Here is a 23,993-nt window from a genome sequence, read left to right as displayed (position 1 = left end):
GTGGATGCTGCATCAGCTTGACATCAATAATGCATTTTTGCATGGGAATCTCACTGAAGAAATATATATGAGGGTTCCTGAGGGTGTTCACAACCAAACAATCTTGTTTGCAGGCTTAAAAGATCTTTATATGGTTTAAAGCAAGCATCTAGGGAGTGGTTTGCTAGATTGACTGCTGAGTTTCTTGATAAAAGATTTTTCCGGTCTAAAAATGACTACTCTCTATTCATTAACAAGACTGCAGGTGATATCACAATTGCAGCTGTTTATGTTGATGATATTATCATCACAGGCTCTAATACAAGCACTATACTAGATTTAAAGGCTCATTTGCACCGGGTTTTCAGTATCAAAGACTTGGGTCAATTACATTTCTTCCTTGGCATTGAAGTATGTTACATTAATCAAGGAATTGTTCTATCTCAGAAGAAGTTCACCAAGGAACTTTTGGAAGTCTGCAATCTGGATTTATCCAAGCAAGCTAAAACTCCTCTGCCACCTAGCTTCAAGTTGCTGAGTGATGTTGGAGATTTTTATTCTGATCCTGTCTTTTACAGGTGTCTAGTTGGGAAACTGAACTTCCTCACTCACACCAGACCTGATTTGTCTTTTGTTGTTCAGACTCTCAGCCAATTTTTACAGCAGCCTCGGGTACCTCATTTTCAGGCTCTTCATCATGTTCTCAGATATGTGGCTGGTACTATTGGACAGGGCATTTTATTACATGCCACAGATCAGTTGACTTTGCAAGCATACTCTGACTCTAACTGGGCTTCTTGTCCAAATTCTAGGAGGTCAGTGACTGGATATGTTATGTTACTAGGCAATTCTCCAGTATCCTGGAAATCCAAGAAGCAGGGAACAATCTCAAAATCTTCTTCTGAAGCTGAATACAGGGCCATGGCAGCAGCATCCTCTGAGGTTACCTGGCTAGTCAGACTGTTGCAGGAGTTTGGAGTTCAGGATTTGAAGCCTGTAAAGCTCAGGATTTGAAGCCTGAGGTTACCTGGCTAGTCAGACTGTTGCAGGAGTTTGGAGTTCAGGATTTGAAGCCTGTAAAGCTCAATTGTGATAATCAGGCTGCAATTCATATTGGAAAAAATCCAATTTTCCATGAACGTACAAAACACATTGAATTGGATTGCCATTTTACTAGGGAGAAGGTTATGGAGGGTTTAATTCAACTCAGTTTTGTGCCCAGTCAATATCAGCTTGCTGATATTTTCACCAAGTCCTTGTGTTCTCCCCAGCATTCTAATATGTGTTCCAAGCTAGGACTGATTGATGCTCAATCATCCTCTAGCTTGAGGGGGGGGGGGTATTGGAGATTGTCCTGCTTCCAGCAGCAACAAGCCTCAGCTCACTACAGCAGCATTAGCAGCAATCATCAAGTATGCAACTAAGTTACGGAGGGTTTAATTCAAGTCAGCAATCAGCAGCATTAGCAACAATCATCAGCTCACTAGGGAGAAGGTTATGGAGGGTTTAATTCAAGTCAGCATTCCAGGATCTTGATGATTCAGCAGCATAGGACGAGAAGCTTCTTGAGATTTCTGGATAAAAGTTAGTTATAACTAACTTCCTGAAATTACGGGATGACGTGGCAATAAGTTTGTTACCATTTGGTTTTGTAATAACAGACTATATATAGTCATATCTTAGTTTTTGCTAATGTAATGATACACAACTTTTGTGTGATCAATTTTCTGTTTTTCTCTCTCTAGTTTTTCCTCTCAAATTTCTTCTTCTACAAGCTTCTCAAATGTATGAACTCATTTTCTGGAATTCAATGAAAGAAGAACTTTGCTGATTCAATTTACTGTTTGATTGAAGTTTAATTTTCTGTCATCATCAATTTCATTAATACTTGTAAGAGTCTAACAAGTAGGAGAGTAAATAAAAGCCTGCTGCTTTCCAACGCAATACAAAAGCTTCATTCGAATCCAGAGCCTCCGAATCGTACGTTTCATGGGCAAATCAGTCTTTGCAAACTCTGCCATTTAGTAATAACCCCAACTTCCTGTTTTACAACTTCATTCAAAGCTCATTTGATTTATCTGTGAGCATATATGCACTTACAATCTTCAACCACCTTGAAATTGTTTCCGCTTTCTTTGCTAATGTAAAGGCAGGTTATAACTTTGCCCAATTGCTACATCAATAAAACTATGTACATCTCCACTAGCTGCGGCATATTGTCCATGTATTACGTCGACTTGGGACATCTATAAACCTTCTGAAGGTGCTAAATATCAAAATAGCTACCATGTTACATCATCTGTGGTTTCCATGCTACAAACTCACTACTTATGTACCAATCTAACAGTCACCTATTCATTCACAAGCGATAAAATATTGCGGTGTTGCAACTTGTATATCACTTGTAAATAATGGCTTGAAAATTTTTCATTCTATGTCATGACTTCAAGAGCCTCCCTTGTTTTCCCAAGGATATTGAATACTGTCGCAGCAATATGTGATGGCGTAAGCCCCGCTTCAGCCAACTGGTCTCCTGGTGCGCCATGCTCAATGTATCGATCTGGGAGGACCAAAGGCCGCCACTGCAAACAAATTAAAAAGATTTTAGAACACAGGGAATTAATATAACTACTTCCACATCTTATCAAGAGTTTTAGTATGTAAACTACCACATACTGCAATTCAAATCTTTTTATAGATGAATTTACTGATATAAAAGAGTTTACACCTATTAAATAAAAAACAATATGTTGACCACATATGTACCTTTAGCTTGCCATCAAGAAGGCCATCAAGAGCCATAAACTGGGCAACATGAGATCCAAAACCTCCAATAGATCCTTCCTCAACAGTGATTAGAATTTCATGGGATTTTGCTAGACTACGGATTAGTGCATGGTCTAGTGGTTTGCAAAAGCGGGCATCTGCTACGGTCAAATTCAAGCCATGAGATTCAACCAAAGCTGCTGCAGCCATGCAGTACTGAACTACTGTACCATAACCTAGCAGTGCTACTCTATCGCCTTCTTTCAATATCCTGCCTCGTCCAATCTGTCACATATGATTTTAACTCTAATGAGAATACTTGATGTACAGGAAATAAACGTTATCGATCAGCATGTAGGAGAGTAGGAGTACAAAATTAAGGCTAAGGCTCACCTCAAGTGGAATGCCTTTATTGCCTGGTGGCAACTCTGTACCAATTCCATTTCCCCTGGGGTAACGAAAGCAAGAAGGTCTATCATCAATAGCAGCAGCAGTGGCGACCATGTGGAATAGTTCTGTCTCATCTGATGGCGCCATTACTATCATATTGGGGAGGCAAGCCATAAATGTTACATCAAAAGCGCCACAATGTGTAGGGCCATCGGATCCTACAAGGCCTGCTCTGTCCATTGCAAACCTCACTGGTATCTTTTGTAAGTCCACATCATGAACTACCTGTACATAAAAACCAACGTGACTTTTAGCAAAAAGTTACCATAGAAACAGTAAAGAAAGTGATTTGTCGCTAAGAATGTGATCTACTATGTGAAGATGACTAGAAGTTTTACCTGATCATATGCCCTTTGCATGAAAGATGAGTAAATTGCACAAAAAGGTTTGAGCCCTTCACAAGCCAATCCAGCAGCAAAAGTTACAGCATGTTGTTCAGCTATCCCAACATCAAAGCAGCGTGAAGGAAAGCGTCGTAGAAAGTGATTTAAACCTGTTCCACCACCCATGGCAGCATGAATAGCAACTATATCTTTGTCCACCTCTGCCTCTGCAACTAATGCATCGGCAAAGTAAGATGTATACGACTGAGTAGTTGATTGGCCTTTGAACTGCTTGCCAGTGGCTGGATCAAATTTGGTCACCCCTACATGATGAGAAATATGTTTTAAACAACAGTCATGCACATTATCCAAGTGAATTATTAGCTTTAGTTTCTTCATCATTTTAATAACAAATCTTTAACAATTCCATGAGAATATAAACTGTAAAAAATTAAAGTGGGACAAGATCAAAATTTGATAAAAAAAAAATAGTAAATAATTTAAAGGCTAGCCTTTCATTCATTAAAAGTAGTACTGTGGCCTAAAAACTGGCATTTGGAAAGATATGTATACCATGGTATTTGTCTGCAGCTTTCTCAGCATAAGGGTAACCTCTTCCTTTTTCTGTCACAACATGGATAAGCACTGGACCGGTGGTTTTTGTACTTTTAACCTCTTTAAGTATAGCTACAAGATCATCTATATTATGACCATCAACAGGACCAATGTAGTAGAGTCCAAGCTCTTCAAACAAAGTTGATCCTGTACCACTGATCATGCCTCGGGCATATTCATCAACTTTGGCAGCTAGCTGATACATGGGCCCTCCTATTTGTTTGGTTACTCCCTGCAATAAATTCAATGATGACACAAACCATCAATCATGCCAGTCAATACCTTGTTTACTCCCTAAGTTTGAGTTTTTGCTTAAACATGTACTGTATTTCATACAATACCTTGGCAACTTCTCTTAATTCTCGAAGAGGCTTGTTCGACTGCAATCGACTCAATGCACTGCTAAGAGCTCCAACTGGAGGAATAGGCCCATCCAAACTGGCAGTGGGTAAAGAGACCTGTTTATTGTCATTGAGAATGACAATCATGTCAGAGTCCAGGTATCCTGCATTATTCATTGCCTCAAAGGCTTGGCCGGCAGTCATGGCACCATCGCCTATAATGGAAAGTACATTGTTCTGTCTACCCTTTAGATCCCTTCCTACGGCCATACCTATACAAATGATAACAACCTAACAATCTTTTTAGTAAACGAGCAAGTACTAGTAAAATATCTAGTTAAATGAGGTGAAATTCTATTAACCTGCAAGGGAAAAAGAAGTTATAATCTTTTCATAAGCCAATAGAAGTTAATAATGTATAAAGCAACTGTTAAGTAGACTTTACTCTTCAGCCAATTAATATTTTAGTCAAATGCTCCAATCACTACTAACAAAGAAATAGGAAATTATAAATATTTTTAAAAAGTGCCAGAGTCTAATGACTCAGCTAGGCATCCAAGGATGTCTCGAAAGCAATATAAACATATATATTGCATCATTAGCTATACACAAGTCCAGATTTTTCTTTTTGTATTAAAATTAATTAGGATCATTTCATATTGGAAAAATACACATGAATACTAATCCAATGACATCTTATTTGAAAATTCTTTTTTTTTAAGGTTTGGTGTAAATAACATCAAAATTAAATATCAAACCATTTAGATGAGGTGTAATTATCAGAAACTCGTTTTATAAGCTTATTACATTTATTATTTTTATAAGTATCAGACCATAGCAGATTTTCTTACTACCATCTGCCTATTGCAAAGCAAAATATATTCAATTCATTTTTAATAAAAATAACAAAAAAAATAGATATTTCGAAAGTACATATTTAAACAAATCTAAGAATCTATATCCTTATAAATTATTTTTCTAAAGTATTAAAGAATAAATACAGTCAAGTTTCAGTCAAACCAAAAAATCAGATATAACCAGTAGAATACAGACCAAACCAAAGATTAGAAAATTAATATTACAACACCTTATTTAGTTGAAGAGAATGTAACCTACTTCCTAACGTCCTTGAATGTTGAAACCAATTATCCAAGTAAAAACTAAAATGATTTTAAGAATAGGAATTTACCTAAGCCAGCAGAAATGCTGTTTGAACTATGACCTGCACCAAAGGCATCAAATTCACTCTCCCCGCGCTTTGTAAATCCTGACAACCCGTTCGTCTGTCTCAATGTTCTCATCCTATCTCTTCTTCCAGTCAGGATCTTGTGTGGGTAAGACTGCAAATAATGAAAAGCACATATTCCCGGATGTAAATATCAAGAAAAAACCCTCTCACATCACATCCTCTAAAAGCATGTTTTAAACTTCATCAATAATAAGTATGCATTTAATTGGTTTTTAAAAATAGAACTCAGCAACTAGCCACATTTAGAATTAAAGATTTTCTATGTAAGCTTTTACAATGGCTACAATATTATTGTAATCAAAGTAATAAATGATTGCTGAGGCGTAATAACATACTATAAAAGATCATTAGTGTAGATCTTTTGATTCAAAATATTCATGTAGCCACAACAAATTTTTTGATTAAAAGTGTCAGAATCAACATTGCATGTCATCTGAACATTGTTCAGATCAATACCTGATGACCAACATCCCACAATATCCTATCTTGAGGTGCATTAAAGACATAATGAAGAGCTATAGTGAGCTCCACAACCCCGAGGCTAGAACCAAGGTGACCGCCAGTTTTAGACACATTGAAGATCACATCAGACCGTAACTCATCTGCTAATTGTTTAAGCTCCTGCATTGACACTAATCATCAAATTTTGCTAAATATAATAAACTTAATTTAGTTAATGCCAGAAACATACACAGAATAATTTACCTTAACAGATAAGTTTTTCATATGAATGGGGTAGTTAATTGTGTCCAAAAGGGGAGTAGGTGGTCTTTCTGAGTAATAATCTCCACTTTCTGTCAATGATGCCCTTACATTACCAGGTCTTCTTTTCACCTGAACAAAGTTAAATAAATATATAAGAAAACAATACTTTGTAAACTAATTACTCATCACTTCACAAGAATAAATTTAATTTCCACCAAAATCGTTATTACAAATCAATGAATAGATTTTTTAATCTTGATTATAAATGTTAATCTATTAATCAACCCGCATTTGTCACAAAATCATTCCTTTAATTCTAGCAAGATTGGAATAAATTGGGTGACTCATCCATGTAGCAAAGTAACTGAATAATAGCCAAAGCCTGCATAAAGAGTAGACTTTTAACTTGTATTATTATTTGATGTAAATCAATGAATTTCACTTACTTTCACCAAATTGTTCATTAGCAAAAATGATTTTTATTTCTTACCACATCATTGAAACAGAGAAGCTAAGTTTTATCCAATGCATGCAAAAAGGATTAAAATTTTTAAATTCATTTGTTTCATGTACTTGAGTGAATTAACCCAAAATTTGTTACTAAACTATCCATAATTCATAATTACTCCCTCCATTCCTTTTTATTTATCTCATTTGTTTTTTCACAATTTTCAATACACATGTTTGAGCAATGAGCATTGATACCTTCATTATAAAATATTTTTTAAATGTATATATATTCAAAACTCCCTCCTCAAACTGAAGATTTTAATTAGGACAAACAAAAAGAAACTAAAGGAGTACAAATTACGAAGCAAGACATATCAAATTTCTAACTATTTCATAAGAATAATTGAACTCTGTAATTTCCAACCCATGCAAAATGATTTTTTTTTTTTGGTAAATGCAAAATGATATGATAACAACATTTTAATCATTTATTTGACTTTTATGAAATAAAGAAGAATAAGCCGTGTAACAACCAATAAATTCCAAAATTATCCAAGCATAATTTGAATAAATAAAAAATAAAAAATCAACCTGCTGTTTAGGTAGATTTTGCAGATTTTTGCTCCTTGTTAATTGAGGCTTGAGCAGATCTGAACTAACTACTGGACCAAAATGTACAGCCATTGAACTCAAACAAAACGCCATTTTTTACACTCAAACTTCTATATGCAAATTCAACCAAAACCCAGAAACAAATTTTCAATTTTGAATCAAACCCAGAAATCAATCTAAATTCTTGATCAAAAATCAACCAATAATCAAATAACCCAGAAAATTTAAGTAACAAAATCTTCACAAAATGGGAACTATTGAATTACCCAATTGAAATAAAACTATTGTTATTGGTTTTTCTTTGGTAATGAAGTTAAAAATTGAAGTAAAAAGAGAAGAAAAGAGAGGATGATTTGTGCGGTAGGCAATGGAGAATGTGCACTAACAATGAGTGAAATGCTGTCATAGGCGTTACCACTTAAAAGTGAGCACTGAGTATTGCCAAATTGCCCATGTTTGTTTAGCTTGATTTGTTTTTGCATGCAATGCACCTAAAAACTCAAGATTTTATTAGGGAGGTGATTTGGGGTGATTTGATTGGACCACGTCATCAGAAATCTTTAAGTGGATAGAGAGAAGATAGCTTACCTTGTTGGAATGAATAGTGACTAGTGATTGTCTCATTGGATAATCTTGTCAACTCAACTTTCTATTTCGGTTTTCTCTTGTACTTAGGATGGCAATTTAATCCGAGTTCGATTCGAATCCGATCCGATCCGAAGGAAAAAAATCCGATTCGAATCTGTTTAAAATTAGTCCGAATCCGAATCCGATAAAATAGATCCGAATCCGAATAGGAGGTGGATCGGACTTGAACCCTACGCAAAGTCCAACGGAGTCCAATCCAAGTCCGAATCCGAGAGTGTAAGCATATGCTCTATAACTTGGGACAATTATTTGCTTGTTTTGTAGCAAAATTTTGTTATGTAACTTAGTTTATAATTTAAATATGTTATGTTTATACTTTAATTGGTATGACAATACAAGCAATTATAGATATATGACATTACAAAAAATAAAAATAAAAAAAAATATTCGGACCATTTCGGAGGTCCGAATAAACGGACCAGATTCAGATCCGAAAATTACGAGTCGGATCAGATTCGGACTCGGATTTTTCGGATTCGGACTCGGATTCGGATCCAAGTCCAGGGTCCGTTTACTAAACGGATCGGATTCGGATTTAGCCACATCCGACCCGAATCCGATCCGTTGCCATTCCTACTTGTACTCCACCTGTTTTAAAATAAATGTCCCAATTAAACTAAACATATATGCCAATGTAAAATTTTGACTGATATGTAAACTCGAAAAATAAAAAAGTTTATTTTCGAAAATCATAACTTGAGATAATTCAGACGAGGAACTTTAAAGGGAAGAAAGTTAGGCATTTGTAAATGCATAACATTGATTAAAATATTATTACAACACATGATAGAGAGAGAAAAGATGAGAGAGATAGGAAGAAAGAGGTCTGTAGGTGGACCCTACCTATTTTTTGGTCGGATTGTATCACGTGATGGGCGACCACATGTTGATTGTTCCACTGAAAGTTTATATGGTACCATTGAATCCTCAGTGGTACTACTACCTCCGTTAAAGGTTATATGCAACGATTAGACATTTTCCCTCTCTCTTTTATGTCAAATCGTTGCACATAACCTATAACGGAGGTAGTATTTATGCATAAATTTTGTACAACTGAATGCATATATAATACCATTATGTGCATATATAGTATCACTATATATTAAGTGGTACCATTTGATAATCCAATGACACCAGAATATGCATTCGTTTGTACATATGTATAATTACATGAATACCCCTTGATATGCATTTGTAAATGCCTAACTTTCCTCCAATTCTAGTTCCTCAATTCAGACAAGCACGTATAGATGAATATATATTTTCTTAATTATAAATCATTAACGTTGGTCAAGGTGGCTTAAGTGAAGTACCAAAAGAAATTCAAAATGGGGCATTTATATTGAAACGGAGGAAGAATTTGTATAAAGGTATATTTTCACTTTTGTATTATTGTACATTACTTTATTGAACCTGTGATGGTGTTTTATGCATACTGTAATTTTTAAAATAGTGATGGTGGTATTTGTTGATATTGTACCAATATATGCTTACTAATGAATAATGATGACTAAATTTTTATAAATTCTAGTTGTTCATAATTAAATAAATTATTCATCAAAGTTATGCCTAAGCAAATATGCCAGTCAATTAGGGCATTTGTTTCGAAACAGATGTAGTAATTTGATATTGAAGCACATCTTCACGAGGATTTGAGAATTGTAGAAATGACAAAAAGTTAGTAGGATAACTAACCGACCCAAACAATACCTTAGTGTAATAGATGTTGGTTGATGATTTCAATACAACAATAAATTATTTGAATGACTCATTTAATTAGCAAAAAATTGGAATATACAAGTGTATAAAAGCAATGTTGACAAGTAATTATCTTTCCTCTTTTTATAACCATGAAAACATTGGCAGATCCGCATTAGCGCATGGGTGTCATTGGTCATGTGCTACCCCCTACAAAAATATTGTTTTTCTTAAGAAATGTCCTCCAAATTTGTTTAATAATTATAATAATTTATATTATTTTAGAACATGTTCATCAACATTGCTTTAACAATAAGGATAGCTATTTATAAGTTTTGTTAGTGTGAGGGGAAGATCAGGTTTGGGTTCAAGACCATACTTGTCTATTTCTAAATTTTATTTATTTATTTTTGTAACAAATCCTAAGAAATCAAAGTTAATCTCATTGATAAACATCAAATAAATGTTGATGTTATCAAGTGGCATAATTATAATAAAGTTATAAAAATGTCTTGGGATCTGCAAAATTAGAGGGTAAAAAAAAAATTTCAAGACAATTGTCCAGCTAGCAACCTAGCAAGCTAAAAGGCATTTGACAGAGTGAACAACTTTTGTACTAACCATCGTTAGGGCTGTTAGCAATTTAACTCAATGTGAGGTGAAATAATTGAAAGTATCAATACTATATTCAGCAAACTTGTTGAGGTCTTCTTGCATAGGAGAGATAAAGACAAAGGCCATTAATGGAGAACATATAACAAATACATATTTTTCCTTACTTTTTCTTGTTTGCTTCACCATTATTAGAGAAAATTGTTTAGTTTCTCCATCTTTGCTGCCATTATCGACGTTTTACTTGCTTAGCCATTAATAGAGAAATGTTACAAGCAGAGAAAAATTCAACTTTAATGGTGAAATCAATGAGGGAAAACTCTCTTACCCTTTAGGGTTAACCATGCCATTTTATTTTCTTACGTTTTTTGTTTAATTTGGCGGCAAAGCTGTAAAAAATGTAATGCATGCTAGTGTCGATGGTAATTCAACTTTGATGAGTAATTCGAACAACCGACATGCCACGAAACAACAAAAGTTCAGAGGAAGCAACAATGGGATTGCAACAACCAAAAAGAGAACCCCAATTTGCTCACCAAAGAATCCACAACAAAAAAAATAGCTGTTTCGGGGTTTTTCGTGTCCCTCGGGGAAATTACAGCTCAAGACTGGATTCACAAGGTTGCAGTACCTGCAAAACAAACGGACCGCCGGATGGTCGGTGGTTCGCCTCCGAAGATTAAGTTAGTAAAGTGTTCGAAATAAAACGTGCGGAAATTAAGTTATCTGCTCGGACTCCAAGCTCAGGTGTTGTCTGTTTCTTGAGAACGACATCTCAGTAATAATTGCAATAATTAACGTAATGTGTCCCCATAAATGAGGGGACTGTCCCTATTTATAGGGTCCTTGGGAAGTGTGCCCTCCCTAGGGTTTGATGACCTAGGGATTAGGGCACGCCGTTTTGCGGCACCCTCAAAGTTTTGGCCTTGAAGGCCGCCTTTTGAGAAGGGAAATCTAAGTGACACGTGTCACACATCTGGAGAGGCCATTTGGGCGCCTCCCAGGGCGACACGTGTTGCTCTCTCATTGGTCCACTGGGGGTTATTAAATACCCCAAATCAGGAGCTATATCTGCTTGACACGTGTCACCATTTGGAAGGTCCGAATTGGCGCCCCTTCCAGTGACACATGTCAAACTCTGATTGGGCCACTTGGCAGGGTATAAAATACCCAGAACATTTGCCCCTCACATGGGTCACGTGCTTGGCACATGACGCTTGTGACAGGTGTCAGGCTATGAATGGCCTAAAAGTTACTTTTTACTGTTCACTTAGTTCTAGGGTTTTACCCTGAATTTTTCCCCTCTATAAATAGAGAGGTTGACCCCCTTGCATTCACATTTGCGTGAATCTTTGGGAGAATCTTTGAATTTGACTTGCAAAGACTTTGACTTCTTCAGCATCCGATAGTCGGCCCTCTTAGTTCGCCTGCTCAACCAGATGCCCCAGACCAACGACTCTTGTTACTTTCTTCTAAGGTAACCGCCTGATCCCTTCTTTACTTATTTCTTTGCATTTTTTCTTTATCAAAAATGGTTTCCCAAACGCACCCGGCACGGCCTAGATTAGTGATCAGTCGGTCACTAGGGACGGCTGAATCTAGAACTAGGAGTGTCGAATGCTCATTCGAGAACTTTTCCTTAAGTACATCTCCAAATCCGACAGTGTTTGTGCCCCTACAGTCGACGATGGCCAGAACAAAGCAGACGACAAGGAGCTATAGGATGGATGGTTCTTGGTACCATTCGGACAGTGAGACTGTTTTTTCTGACGGCTCCATTAGGGCGCCTGTATCGGAAATAAGTAAGGAACCCCCTAGCACCGTCTACACCCCCAATGACTCATTCTTGGAAGAGTGTGACAAAGAGTATGAGAACCCCGGGCCAAGTGGATCGGTGCTGGATGATGAGCAGGGGGAGGACACTACTGGTTCCAGCCAGCGGGCCCCCATCTTAGAAGAGAGCTCTGATGATGACTCTGCGTCTTCATCTTCCAACTGCGTCCCCCTTGACTCGGAGGAGGCGCAGTCACACCTTCAAGCTACCAGAGAGTCCCTCTCCGTTGAGAGGGGAGAGGGCCGGGAGGAGTTGTCTGCTTCCGGTGGCATGAACGTGCGCCTTATTATCTGCACGTCCCAGAAGGTAGGCGGAAGATCATGAAGGATGATCTTACCAAATTTCTTTCTACCCATGTCATGGGACATGGGTTTCTTCTGTCCGTGCCGGATGCTATAGACACGGTCACCAGGTCTGAGATGGCCTGCTATGGTGACCAGTGCTTTGGCTGCTACGAAGCAGCCATCCAGGCAGGACTTCGCTTCCCTCTCTATCCGGCCGTGGAGAGGATTTTGGACGGATACCAGCTAGGTATCTGGCAACTAGCCCCCAATTCTTAGGTCAAAATTTTGGGCTACGTTGCCGCCTATGAGATGCTAGAGGTGGAGCCCAGCTTCGAGGCGTTTGCTCACATGCATTACTTGAGCAGGACTCCCAATCCAAGCGGGATCGGTTGGTTTACTCTGACCAGCCACACCCGTTATATGAGGACGCTGGGGAAAGAGAACAAATGGAAGGACTAGAGAACTTAATTTTACATAGTCTCTTCCCCAAACCTCCAAAGAAACAAGCGGTACAACCGCTGGACCTAGTATCCACTCCTCTTGGCTGGGAAGAAAGCCCTTCTGCCTGTTCCCAGGTGGGCACAGGAGGAGATTTTTGATCGAGGCCTTTTTACTAGGGCTGTCCGAATGAACAACGAGACGGGGGTCAAGGAAGTCACCCCCCAAAGCTATATTCTCATATTCGAGTGGCTCTCGGACGGGACGTACTTGGCCGCCTGCGGCCTTATTACTGAGATGTCGAGAGGTAGCTGGCCGCATGAATTTATTTGCTTTGCTACCCACTTTGTTTATTTATTTAATTGCTAACTCTTTTTGTTGTTTGTTGCAGACAAAGCAATGGCCAAGCTTCCCCTCACAAGAAGCCAGTTATCTCTGCCGCTTTCTACCGCTTGAACCTCAAGCAGGCGGATGAACAGCCGCCAGGCGGCACTCCTAAGGTAACGAACCGTTCAGCTCTTGCAAATTTTCTTCAATGAAATACTTAGTATATTTTATCTCAAGGACTCATACTTAGAATTCTTTTCAGGGTGGCTCATCAAAGCCTGCCCCCTCTTCTTAACCGGACCCCAAACTGCGCAAGCAGTCGGCTGGCGACGTTTCCCAGAATTGCAGGAAACACGTCGCCACTAAGCCTTAGAAGAGAACGGGCACCTCTTCCCCCACCCAAACTCCAACAAAGCCGGACGCTCAACAACGAGTGTCGAAGAGTGGCAAACAACCACTCACCACTGCCGGTGACACAGCAGGCGGCAGTGAGGCCGCAGGGGGAGAAGGAGGTAAATCATCCGGCCATCCGACCATGCGCTTTATGAAGTGCAACTTTTTTCAAAGTCTTAACTTAGTTGTATTTGTATTGATAGATGCTCCAATGAGGCCAATTGTCCTCCAGATGGCCAAACGGATGCTCAGGACACTTGATCCTGAGGACAAGGCTGCCGTCAGAGGGGTCGACATCCTTGACCTTGATGGAATTTTGGCACTTCTTTGCAAAGTAAAACTTCTTCTTATAACTTGGTTAATATTTTTTGCCGAATAGTTTCTAATGAATTTCCTTGTTTAGGATGACTGCAGGCTATGCTGCGCGTGAGCGGTCTCAAAGGGCCACTCAATAAGAAGACCAGGGAGGTAAAGGCAGCAAATGCTCAGGCCGCCTCTACTCTGGACAAAGCTCAGTTTGAGATTGCTCAAAATGAGATTTTGACACTTGATATGTTGTATTCCCAGGCGTTAGCAAATCTGCAAAACCAGCAGAACTTGGACGCAGCAAAGCAGCGGGTGAAGGAGCTCCAGGAGCAGGTCAAGGGCCTTGAGGAGAAGTTGGAGACTCTCAAGGAGGCGGAATCCAAGGCGTCTAACCTAGGGGAGACGGTCAAGAGACTCCGAGGGCGGCTGAGCAACCAGGAGACCCAACTCCGGACCAAGTATAGGTCCTTGATGGAGGAGGAGAAACATGCCTTGGTCAAACAAATGATGGACGATAATGAGGCCATCATGCGCGCGGCCTGGGCAGTTATTCAGCCGTTTACCGATTATCAAACTTGGAAGGCCCAGTTTGATAAGGCAAACGACGAGTTCAATGCCCGACTCCTCAGGGTAGCTCAAGAGGCGTCCGAGAAGGAGGCTGCTACCTTGAATGCCTCCAAGGAATCCAGCTCGTCTGGCAGCTCGTGTTCTGGGGACGAGGAGGATGATCAGGAGGAAGATGAGGAATTCAAAGGAGCATGCGTCGAAGGAAAAGGCGGATGCCAATGTTGAGAAGCTCCCCTGATCTTTGAGCTTTATGTTTTTTCTTTCCGTGGCCGAATGGCCATTTATTCTGCTTTTCCGGCCTGCGTGCCGAGTAACTATGTATCTTTACCGACCAAGGGGTCGGGTAATTTGACAATTCCTGGCTTTGCCAGTTAACATTCGCAGTCGTCAACTTTGACGGCTGTTGTTTTTATGAAGCATCCGACTGTTTGACCGATTTTCTTTATATTAGTGTTTATGCTTTAAAAATTTTCAAAGCTTTCAATTTCCATGCATAGAATTTCATGCATAGAATTTTGGCTAAGTATTTTAACCTGTATAGTATGCGAACGTTCTTACCCCTGGCAGGATGTCGCTTGGTTTCGGTTGAATGGATTGATTGACTTAGAAATTTTTATACTTTAAAGAGTATGAATGGTTTCTGATTCAATCAATCACTATGGTGATTGCCCCAAACCAAGCGGTGGACGGCCATATAGAGAAAATGGTTCCATAAATACATCCGGCCAAAGGCCTCGCGTAATATGGAAAAATTGCTAAGTCTTTTAACTTAACATTTTAATTAAGAACATATTGATCCGCCTGCCTTGCCCCATAGTAAGGACAGGCGGTAAGATAGCCTCTAATCCTAAAACTGTGGTCGTCATCCGTCTTTACTAGAACAGGCGGAAGACTCGGTGCTTTTTAGATTTCAAGTTAGATTAAATTAAACGACTGCGAGCGCTGCCTTAGCGCATTTGGTAGGGCCGCTTGTTGTTTTCGTAGAGCAATGTGCCACCCAAATGGGAGATGCTTCTCCTCGACGAATTTGCCTGAATAGACGTTGCCGGTTTCCTGACTCATGTTTGAATAGACAGTCATACTCATGTTGGAGACAGTAGTTTAAATAATTTGTATCCGGCCATTGGCCTCAATTAAAGAACTGAATAGCCACTAAGTCATTGACTTAGCTTAAAATAAAAGATGACTAGATGCTAAGTTAAAAGCTTAGTTTTTCATCCGGTTATTAGCCTCTCGTCATTTGGACGTTAGCTACTAAGTTATTAACCTAGCTTAAGGATAGGTTTAAGGCCGACTGCTTTGGTGCATTCGGGTTCTCTTTTGGGCGTCTGCGTGCTGTTGGGGGCAAACGATCCCAAAATTAAATTTAGATTAAGAATGTTCTTAGCCGTCTGTCTATTGGGCACGCGGTAGTTCACAGAATCTCGTCGTTGGTCGTCTGCATATTGAGCAGGCGATACTCCAACGTCGCCATTAAAAATTTTGGTCCGCCTGGACATTGTGCAGGCGTTACCATAGATGGTAAGTAGGATCCGCTAGCACATAGTGCAGGAGGCATCCTTCATTGTTATGAGCCTGGTCTGCACTTTGTGCAGCCGGTGCTCAAAATAAAGAAAAGAAAATAAAGACAAGTATGAAATGAAGGCAAAATTTCATTAACAAGTCAAAAAACTTTACCAAATTTCAGAAGTAATACTTCTTCAGGTTATTTACATTCCAGATTCTGGGCAGCCTCCTGCCGTCTGGTGTTTCCAGGCGGTAGGTGTCGCCTCTTACTTCTTCATAGATTCGGTAGGGGCCTTCCAAGTTTGGGGTTAACTTCTCTTGTTCATTCACCTTACTGACTGCCTCCATTTTCCGTAACACAAAGTCCCCAACTTTTAAAGGACGCTTGTGTACTCTTTTTTTGTACGCTCGAGTCATTCTCAGATGGTAGATCTCATGGCACAAGGCAGCATTGCCCCTGCGCTTTGGAAGTGAATCCAATGCCAGGCGCATGGCCTCCCAGTTCGCCTCTTCATCATATAGCATAATCCGAAGAGTCGGCTTATAGTGTTCAATAGGCAAGACAGCTTCTGCCTCGTACACCATGATGAATGGGGTCTCTCCAATCGCCCCTTTTGCGGTTGTTCTGATGGCCCACAGGACGTGTGGTAATTCATCCGCCCATAGGCCTCCAGCTCTCTCAATTTTCTTTTTAATGCCATCTGAGATTAATTTGTTGAAGGCTTCAACTTGGCCGTTTGCTTGGGTTCGGCCGACTAATGCAAAATAATTAGAGATCCCCTGATCTCCTAACCAAGTCTTCAAGTGAGGACCATTGTTAAAAAGCATAGACATAGGCACCTCAAAACCAGTTATGATATTCTTCCAGATGAAAGAAATCACGTCCTTTGTCTTGATGTTTTTTACTGCCTCTGCCTCTACCTCTACCCATTTGGTAAAGTAATCCACAGCCACTAAGATGTAGCGCCTGCCGCCTGGAGCAGTCGTATATGGACCAAGAATTTCCATGCCCCATTTAGCAAACGACACAAGATTGTGGATGGCCGTCAGGTGAGTGGCCGAACGATGGATCAGCTTGCCAAAATTTTGACACTTGTCACATTTTTTAACCATCTCCATAGCATCCGACTCTAGGGTCGGCCAGAAGTAATGCCGCCTGGCCCTGACAGCTAAGGATATGCCGCCTACATGAGAGGCGTAGTATCCGGCATGCAATTCTTCGAGGATTTCTTGCCCCTTTTCTGGGGTCACACACTTCAAAAGAGGCTTCATGAAACCTGCTTTGAAGAGCTCTCCTTGCCTTATCTCAAAGTTTGCAGCCCATTTTTTCAGCACGACCGCCTCTTGAGGTGAATCTGGGAGGGTGCCGTCTGTTAGGTATGCCCGGATGTTATCCATCCAGGTGGAGCTTCGGTCAAGTACTCCAATGGGGTCTTCATCAGATATACTTCTCTTTTCCATGACTTCCCAGAAGACTGACGGAGGCATTTCACAGAAGGCGGATGAGGCCAGTTTGGACAGAGCATCCGCCTGATTATTTTTTTATCTGGGCACTTGGCTTAACTTGAAGTCTTCAAGTGTCCCAGCTTCAGCCTTGACCGCATGCAAGTATTTGATCATAACCGGATGGGTGGCTTCATAGACACCATTGTATTAGCTTACTACCAATTGAGAGTCAGAGCAGGCATCAATTCTTGTTGCCCCTGCCGCCTTACACATCCGAATGCCGGCTAACAGGGCTTCATACTCGGCTTCATTATTTGAGGCCTGGAACTTGAACCGTAGTACATATTCATATTTGTCCCCCTCAAGAGACTTAAAAATTACGCCTGCACCACAGCCGTTCATCGTGGAGCTTCCGTCCACATACACTTTCCAAACCTGATTGATATGATCCGGCTCAGTCGACCTTGTCATTTCAACAATAAAGTCGGCGAATGCTTGCCCATTTATTGCCTTCCTTGGTTCGAAAGTGATTTCCAGTCCCTGTAGTTCAATAACCCATTTGAGCATTCGACCAGAAGAGTCCAGGGTTGTCATTGGCCGCTTGATCGGTTGGTCAGTGTAGACCGTGACCGGATGTGCCAAGAAGTATGGTTTCAACTTCTTGACAGCCATGAAAAGGGCGAGACCAAAATTTTCAACCTTGGGGTACAGAAGCTCTGTGTTTTTAAGAACGTGGCTAATGAAGTAGACCGGGAGCTGGATGACGTCTCTTTTAGCTAAGAGTACATCACTGAGGGCATGATCTGAAAATTCCAAATACATATAGAGCACCTCTTTGGGCAAATATTGACCAACCTTGGCAAAGAGTGCAGATGCGCTTTCAGCTTTTGGAAGGCGGCTTCAGCATCATCCCCCCATTCAAATATAGTCTTCTTCTTGATCGCCTGGAAGAAATAGAGGCATTTGTCACCAAACCGACTGAGAAATCTTCCTAGAGCTGCCAGACAACCGGTTAATTTTTGAACTTTCTTTACAGAACGGGGCGACTGCATGTCGATTACCACCTGTATTTTTTCAGGGTTGGCCTCTATCCCCCTTTAGTCAATCAAGAATCCGAGAAACTTCCCAGACTCAACACCAAAGACACACTTTTTTGGATTAAGCATGACCTTGTGCCGCCTGAGTGTGACGAATGTTTCTTGGAGGTCAGACAGGTGATCCGCCTGCTGTTTGGATTTGACTATCATGTCATCAATGTACACCTCCACATTCCTCCTAATTTGATTAATGAAGACTGTATTAATCATTCGTTGGAAAGTAGCAGGCGCATTCTTCAAATCAAACGACATCACATTGTAAAAAAATAACCCCTGATAAATGACAAATGCCGTCTTTTCTTGATCCTTTTTCCAAAGGGGAATTTGATGAAAGTCTGAATAGGCGTCCATAAAACTCATCAGGGCATGCCCGACTATAGAGTCGACCAGATTGTCGATCTTTGGAAGTGGATAACTATCCATCGGACATGCTTTATTCAAGTCAGTGTAATCTACACACATGCGCCAAGTGCCATTCGGCTTCTTTACATGCACAACATTCGCAACCCATTCAGGGAAGCTACATGGCTAAATGAACCCAGCGTCTAACAACTTTTTAACTTCGGCGGCTGCCGCCTGACTTCTTTCCTCGCCATGGTTTCTTTTATTTTGCCAAATGGGCTTCTTTTTGGGATCCACAGCGAGTTTGTGGACAGCAAAATCCGGGCTGATGCCTGGTATCTCTTCCACTTCAAAGGCAAAAATGTCTTTGAATGCTTTCAAGAGTTGGTGCAGACTTGTGCCCAACTTAGCAAAAGTAGCCGTCCCCACCTTAATAGTTCGCTTTGGACGGCTGTCGTCCAGAGGAATTTTAGTGTGCTCACCAGCCAGCTTGGGGCGGAGGTCATCTAACCGTTCCCCGGTCAGTGATTGCTATTGCTTTTCTTTTTTGACCACCACAAGCGGATTAGGCTTTCATTTCTTAACGGCTAGTGGGGCCGGATGGTCATCCTTGACCTCATCAAGATCAATTGGCTCTTTGTACTATACAGCTGCAGATGTCGTAGGCTTGACATCCGAGAGAGAGCATTCTCGAGCCGTCATCTGGTCCCCGTTCAGGGAGCCAACAGTTCCACCATCCCTCTCATACTTGACAAGTATGAGAGCTGGAATGATGACTCCCTTGCACTCGTTAAGAGTGGGTTGGCCAAGGATGAGGTTGTAGGCGGTCAACTCCTCGACCACCAGGAATCGGATGGTTATGTGCCAACCGCTACCTTTTTCTCCCAGTCGGATGGGCAAATCAATGCGTCCGACTAGATGTACAACTCCTCCCCCAAAACCCATAAGGGGATGGGAGACATCCGTCATACTATCCGGCCTGTATTTCAGGTTGGATAGACATTTGTAGCTAATGATGTCTGAGGAGCTTCCTGTGTCAATTAAGATGCGACCAACCAATTGATTGGCCACTTTGCATTTTATGACCATAGGGTCATCATGCGGCCGACGGACTTTGCCTCTGTCCTTTTTGGTGATGATGACTTCAGGGAAGGCAGATGTGCTAGCCGCATGTCCCTCATCAACAGAATGGACCATCTTTCTCAGATGATCCTTGTTTCCCTAGATGGTTGGACCACCACCGGCGAATCCGCCTGCTATCTTATAGACCGGTTCCTCATCCGTTTCAGAGCTGATAGCAGGCTAGGGAGTCTTCTTGCTTGACTTCCCAGGATTCAATTTGGAAGCCACTTTGGACTTCACATAGGATTTCAGCGCTCCTTTGTCGGCCAGACGGTCAAGCTCCCGCTTGAGGCTGAAGCAGTCATTGGTGTCATGGCCGAGATCCTCATGGTAGTGACAGTGTTTGTTCTTATTCCAATTTTCAGTGGAACCTTTCATAGGAGTCGGCTTCTCAAGAGTCATCCGATCCTTAATCTCCATGAGGATGGAGTAGCCGTCCTTGTGGAACTCGTACCTTGGAACGTACGGCTTTCACTCTTTCTTTTTCTTATGGGCCGGCTGATCGGAGTTATCAATCACCAAGATTTGTTTTTTATTTTTGCTCTCCTCTGGTTTTAGAGACGTCTGAGTAGGCCGACTGTCCTTCTGTCAGTCAGACTTCTTAGAGTCCGACTGCTTATTAGAGGAGCAGAGCTCGGTCGCCTGTATATAAGCGTCCGCCTCCATCAAGGCTCCTTGGAGGGTGAAGATTTTCTTACGAACGAGTTCGAACTTGAAAGTCGACCCGTCCTTCAGACCTTTGAAAAATTCTGTAAAAGCCACTTCGTCAAACATTCCTTGTAGCTGGATTCTCACCAGATTGAACCGCCTGACGTATGATCGCAGCCCTTCTCTATCTCCCTGTTGCACATGGCCTTAATTAAGGCTCGTTTTCTTTGCTAGGATGTTCATAGAGAAGTTAGAAGTAAACAAGAACGCAAGCGTTTTGAAGCTATTTATGCAACCAGCCGACAGATTGCCAAACCACTGTTGGGCTATGCCCTTCAGGGTGGCTGGGAAGCATCGACACCAGGCGGCATCGTCCAACCCCTGTAAGTACATGAGGTGGGTGTATGCCAAGAGGTGGTCTTCAGGGTTAGAAGTACCATCATAGGTTCCAACCATGACATTTTTAACCTTGGCCGGCTGTTCGGCCTCAGCTCTTTCCCTAGAGAACGCAGAGGGCTGCTCCCTAAGGTTTTATAGCCGAAGCTGCCAGTCCAAGAGCTGATAGTTATATGCCGCCTGTCCTCCGAAGAAGGCAGGCTGGATGTAAGGTAAAGCAGGCGGTCTGTATGGTGGTTGTGCCACATACTGCGCCGAATTGATTAGGTGAGGCCCCGACTACATGAGGGGGCCGCTTGAGGGAGTCCTCGGCCCGGAAGGGGAATTCCTCACCAAGGTGTTCTGGAAACTGTCATGATAAGTTGACGTTGAAGCCGACTTCGACAACTGCTGTAGACATCTACTTTTGGCCTCATTTCCCGATAGGAAGTGCAATGACGATAAATAAAGCCGTCTTCGTGTTTGATCAAAGTAAAGGATACTTATGGATAATTGGTTAAGCCACAAAACACAAAAGATTAGCCCAAATTAAAGAAAAAATCCAAAATAAAGGTCCAATTAACTAAACCCGATCATAATTAGGCTTAAGCCCGTGCTTAAACCCTAATAATGACGGATTTAGGAGCGCCTAGGTTAAAACTTAGTGCTGCCGCCGAAAAATCCGCGCTCAACTCACAAAGTCGCGTTTGGCTGCCGCACGCAATTATTTCAGCTGCGCGCGACACCCAGCGTAACTTCCAGAGTTGCGCCGCGGAAGATTTGTAATTATTTAGAAATTATACGGAAAACATAAAATCGAATCTTACCATAAAGCCGCGCGCAAGATTAATAGTTGCGCTGCACATAGCAGCGCAACTCTAAAACTTGCGCTGGGTTGCCGCGCACAACTTCATGTGTTGAACGCGACACTTGCTGCAGCAGATTACTCTAAACCCTAAACCTAATCCTTCTCTATAAATACGAGCTTAAATAGAGGCTTCAACATACAAAAATTATCCTAAAACTCTGGCGAAATAACTTGTGAACTTGTGCAACCTAGCCCTCTTGTCCTAAACACTCACCCTTTCGATACCTTGTTACTACGGTGGAGGTTCCCCTAAAAGAAGGTGTCCATAAGTGTTCTAAACGGAGATCTAGTTTGGTCTAGGCTCCCAATTACGAAGTTTTCTCTTCGTAATTTAGCGTCATATTCAAAGGATAACATAAAAAAAGGGTCAAATAAAAAAAATTGATTAAAAAAACGCTCGAATTAAAAAAAATACTACGAGCTGGTGGCGTGCGCAACTCAAGAAGTTGCGCGACCCCTCCCAGTGCAAGTTATTTTGTTGCGCGCGACAGCTGCGCGCAACTTTGTAACTTGCGCGAGCCCACTGGACGAGTCAGTTGACTCGTCCGAACAATATCTTCATTGAAGAATTTTTAAGGGCGATGTTATCCGTTTGAGTATATTTTGCGTCGTTTTTCTTTTTTGTTTTTCCTTTCAAAAGCAAGAGTATCGATTTACTTATCCTTTCGTACTCCTTTAGGGCTGGTTTTCAAGTTTGGGAAAGAGGACCCCCGGGCACTCGCATTCTACGTTTACCACCCAAAGATCAACCCCTTTCAACCACTTTCATTAGACAACTAATCCTAGTCCAACAATAATGACAACCGTCGAAGAACTTCAACAAGAGATTCTTCGTATGAGAGAAGAAAAGGCTCAAGAGGCCGAGGAGAGAAGAATTAAGAAGATAGAAAATGTTGAAAAGAAAACAGTTGAAGCGTTAGCCTTACAAGAAATGATGGAGAAACTATCCATCAAAGAAAAGTTGTTAGAGAAGCTAGTTCTTCGTTCTACAATGGGGAACAAGTACTTTGACGCAGAAAAGTTTGCTCCTCCCCCAGGACTTGCTTTACCAGAAAAGTTCGTAGCTACGGACTTGCCAATATTTAAGGTGACCAATAATCCACAAAATCACTTAATGTGTTTTACTGGTACTATGGCACTAAAGGGAGTTTATCCTAAGCTTTATGCTTTGACTTTCCCTTTATCACTAGACCTAACCGCGAGAGAGTGGTACTATGGGATAGATCCAAAATTTAAAGCAACATGGGAAGATGTAGTTTCAGCTTTCATCACCCAATACAAGAGTAACGTAGAATTCAAGTCAGCTTTACGTGAGCTCGAGATGCTTAAGCAAGGCGACGATGAAGGTTTCCTTACTTTCTATGGTGGAAGGCGAGAAAAGACGGCTCACCTTGCCCAAAGGCCTCCTGAACTCGAGTTAGTACAAAAATTCATTGACAATTGTCATGAAAAGTACAACAAAAATCTACGCTACCTTGGTCTAGACACTTTTCAAAAGGTCTATTATGTGGCTACTAGGATTGAAGATGATCTTGCTAAGGAAAAAGCAAACAAACCTCATTATCATCATCAACTTAAGAATAACTACAAGAAGGGGAATGATAATGCATCATCCTTTATTGACGTATTTGCGACTTCCACGCAATACAATAACACTAATCGATATGATGTTCCTAGGAAAAGATGGACAAAAGAGAGAAAATTTATTCCATTTCCTGTAAGCTATAAAGAATTGATAGAAAAACTAAATGAAAGAGGCTTACTTGCCCTAACAGGGCCAACACCACCCACTCCACCAGAAAAGAGGTTTCCTCAATGGAATGGTAGTGCTTATTGTGCTTATCATAGAGGCGTTGGACACGATACTGAACGTTGCTTTGTTTTAAAGCACAAAATACAAGATTTAGTAGACGATGGGAGAATTCCCACCCCTAAACCTAACAATAATGCATCCCCCTTAGGGGTGTTTAACATCGAGGAAGACCATATTGG

At 41.0% G+C, this 23,993-nt stretch overlaps 1 protein-coding gene across 1 annotated transcript; it reads right to left on the bottom strand.

Moving 5' to 3' along the window:
- Nucleotides 1-1,790: 1,790 nt before the first annotated feature.
- Nucleotides 1,791-7,952, bottom strand: LOC145632046 (putative 1-deoxy-D-xylulose-5-phosphate synthase, chloroplastic). The gene is made up of 10 exons (XM_081684314.1): nt 7,470-7,952; nt 6,429-6,557; nt 6,180-6,344; nt 5,664-5,814; nt 4,475-4,746; nt 4,092-4,365; nt 3,534-3,841; nt 3,139-3,420; nt 2,746-3,030; nt 1,791-2,561 (listed from the first exon to the last, which is right to left on the bottom strand). Exons 1-10 carry the CDS (start codon nt 7,581-7,583, stop codon nt 2,412-2,414), a joined length of 2,130 nt encoding a protein of 709 aa, XP_081540440.1. The 5' UTR covers nt 7,584-7,952; the 3' UTR covers nt 1,791-2,411.
- Between the last annotated feature and the right edge of the window lie 16,041 nt (nt 7,953-23,993).

This window comes from Chenopodium album, chromosome 5 (genome assembly GCF_948465745.1).
Source record: "Chenopodium album chromosome 5, dcCheAlbu1.1, whole genome shotgun sequence".
Lineage (NCBI taxonomy): Eukaryota > Viridiplantae > Streptophyta > Magnoliopsida > Caryophyllales > Amaranthaceae > Chenopodium > Chenopodium album.
The sequence above is the reverse complement of the archived record's forward strand: the minus strand, read 5'-3'. Positions and strand labels throughout refer to the sequence as shown.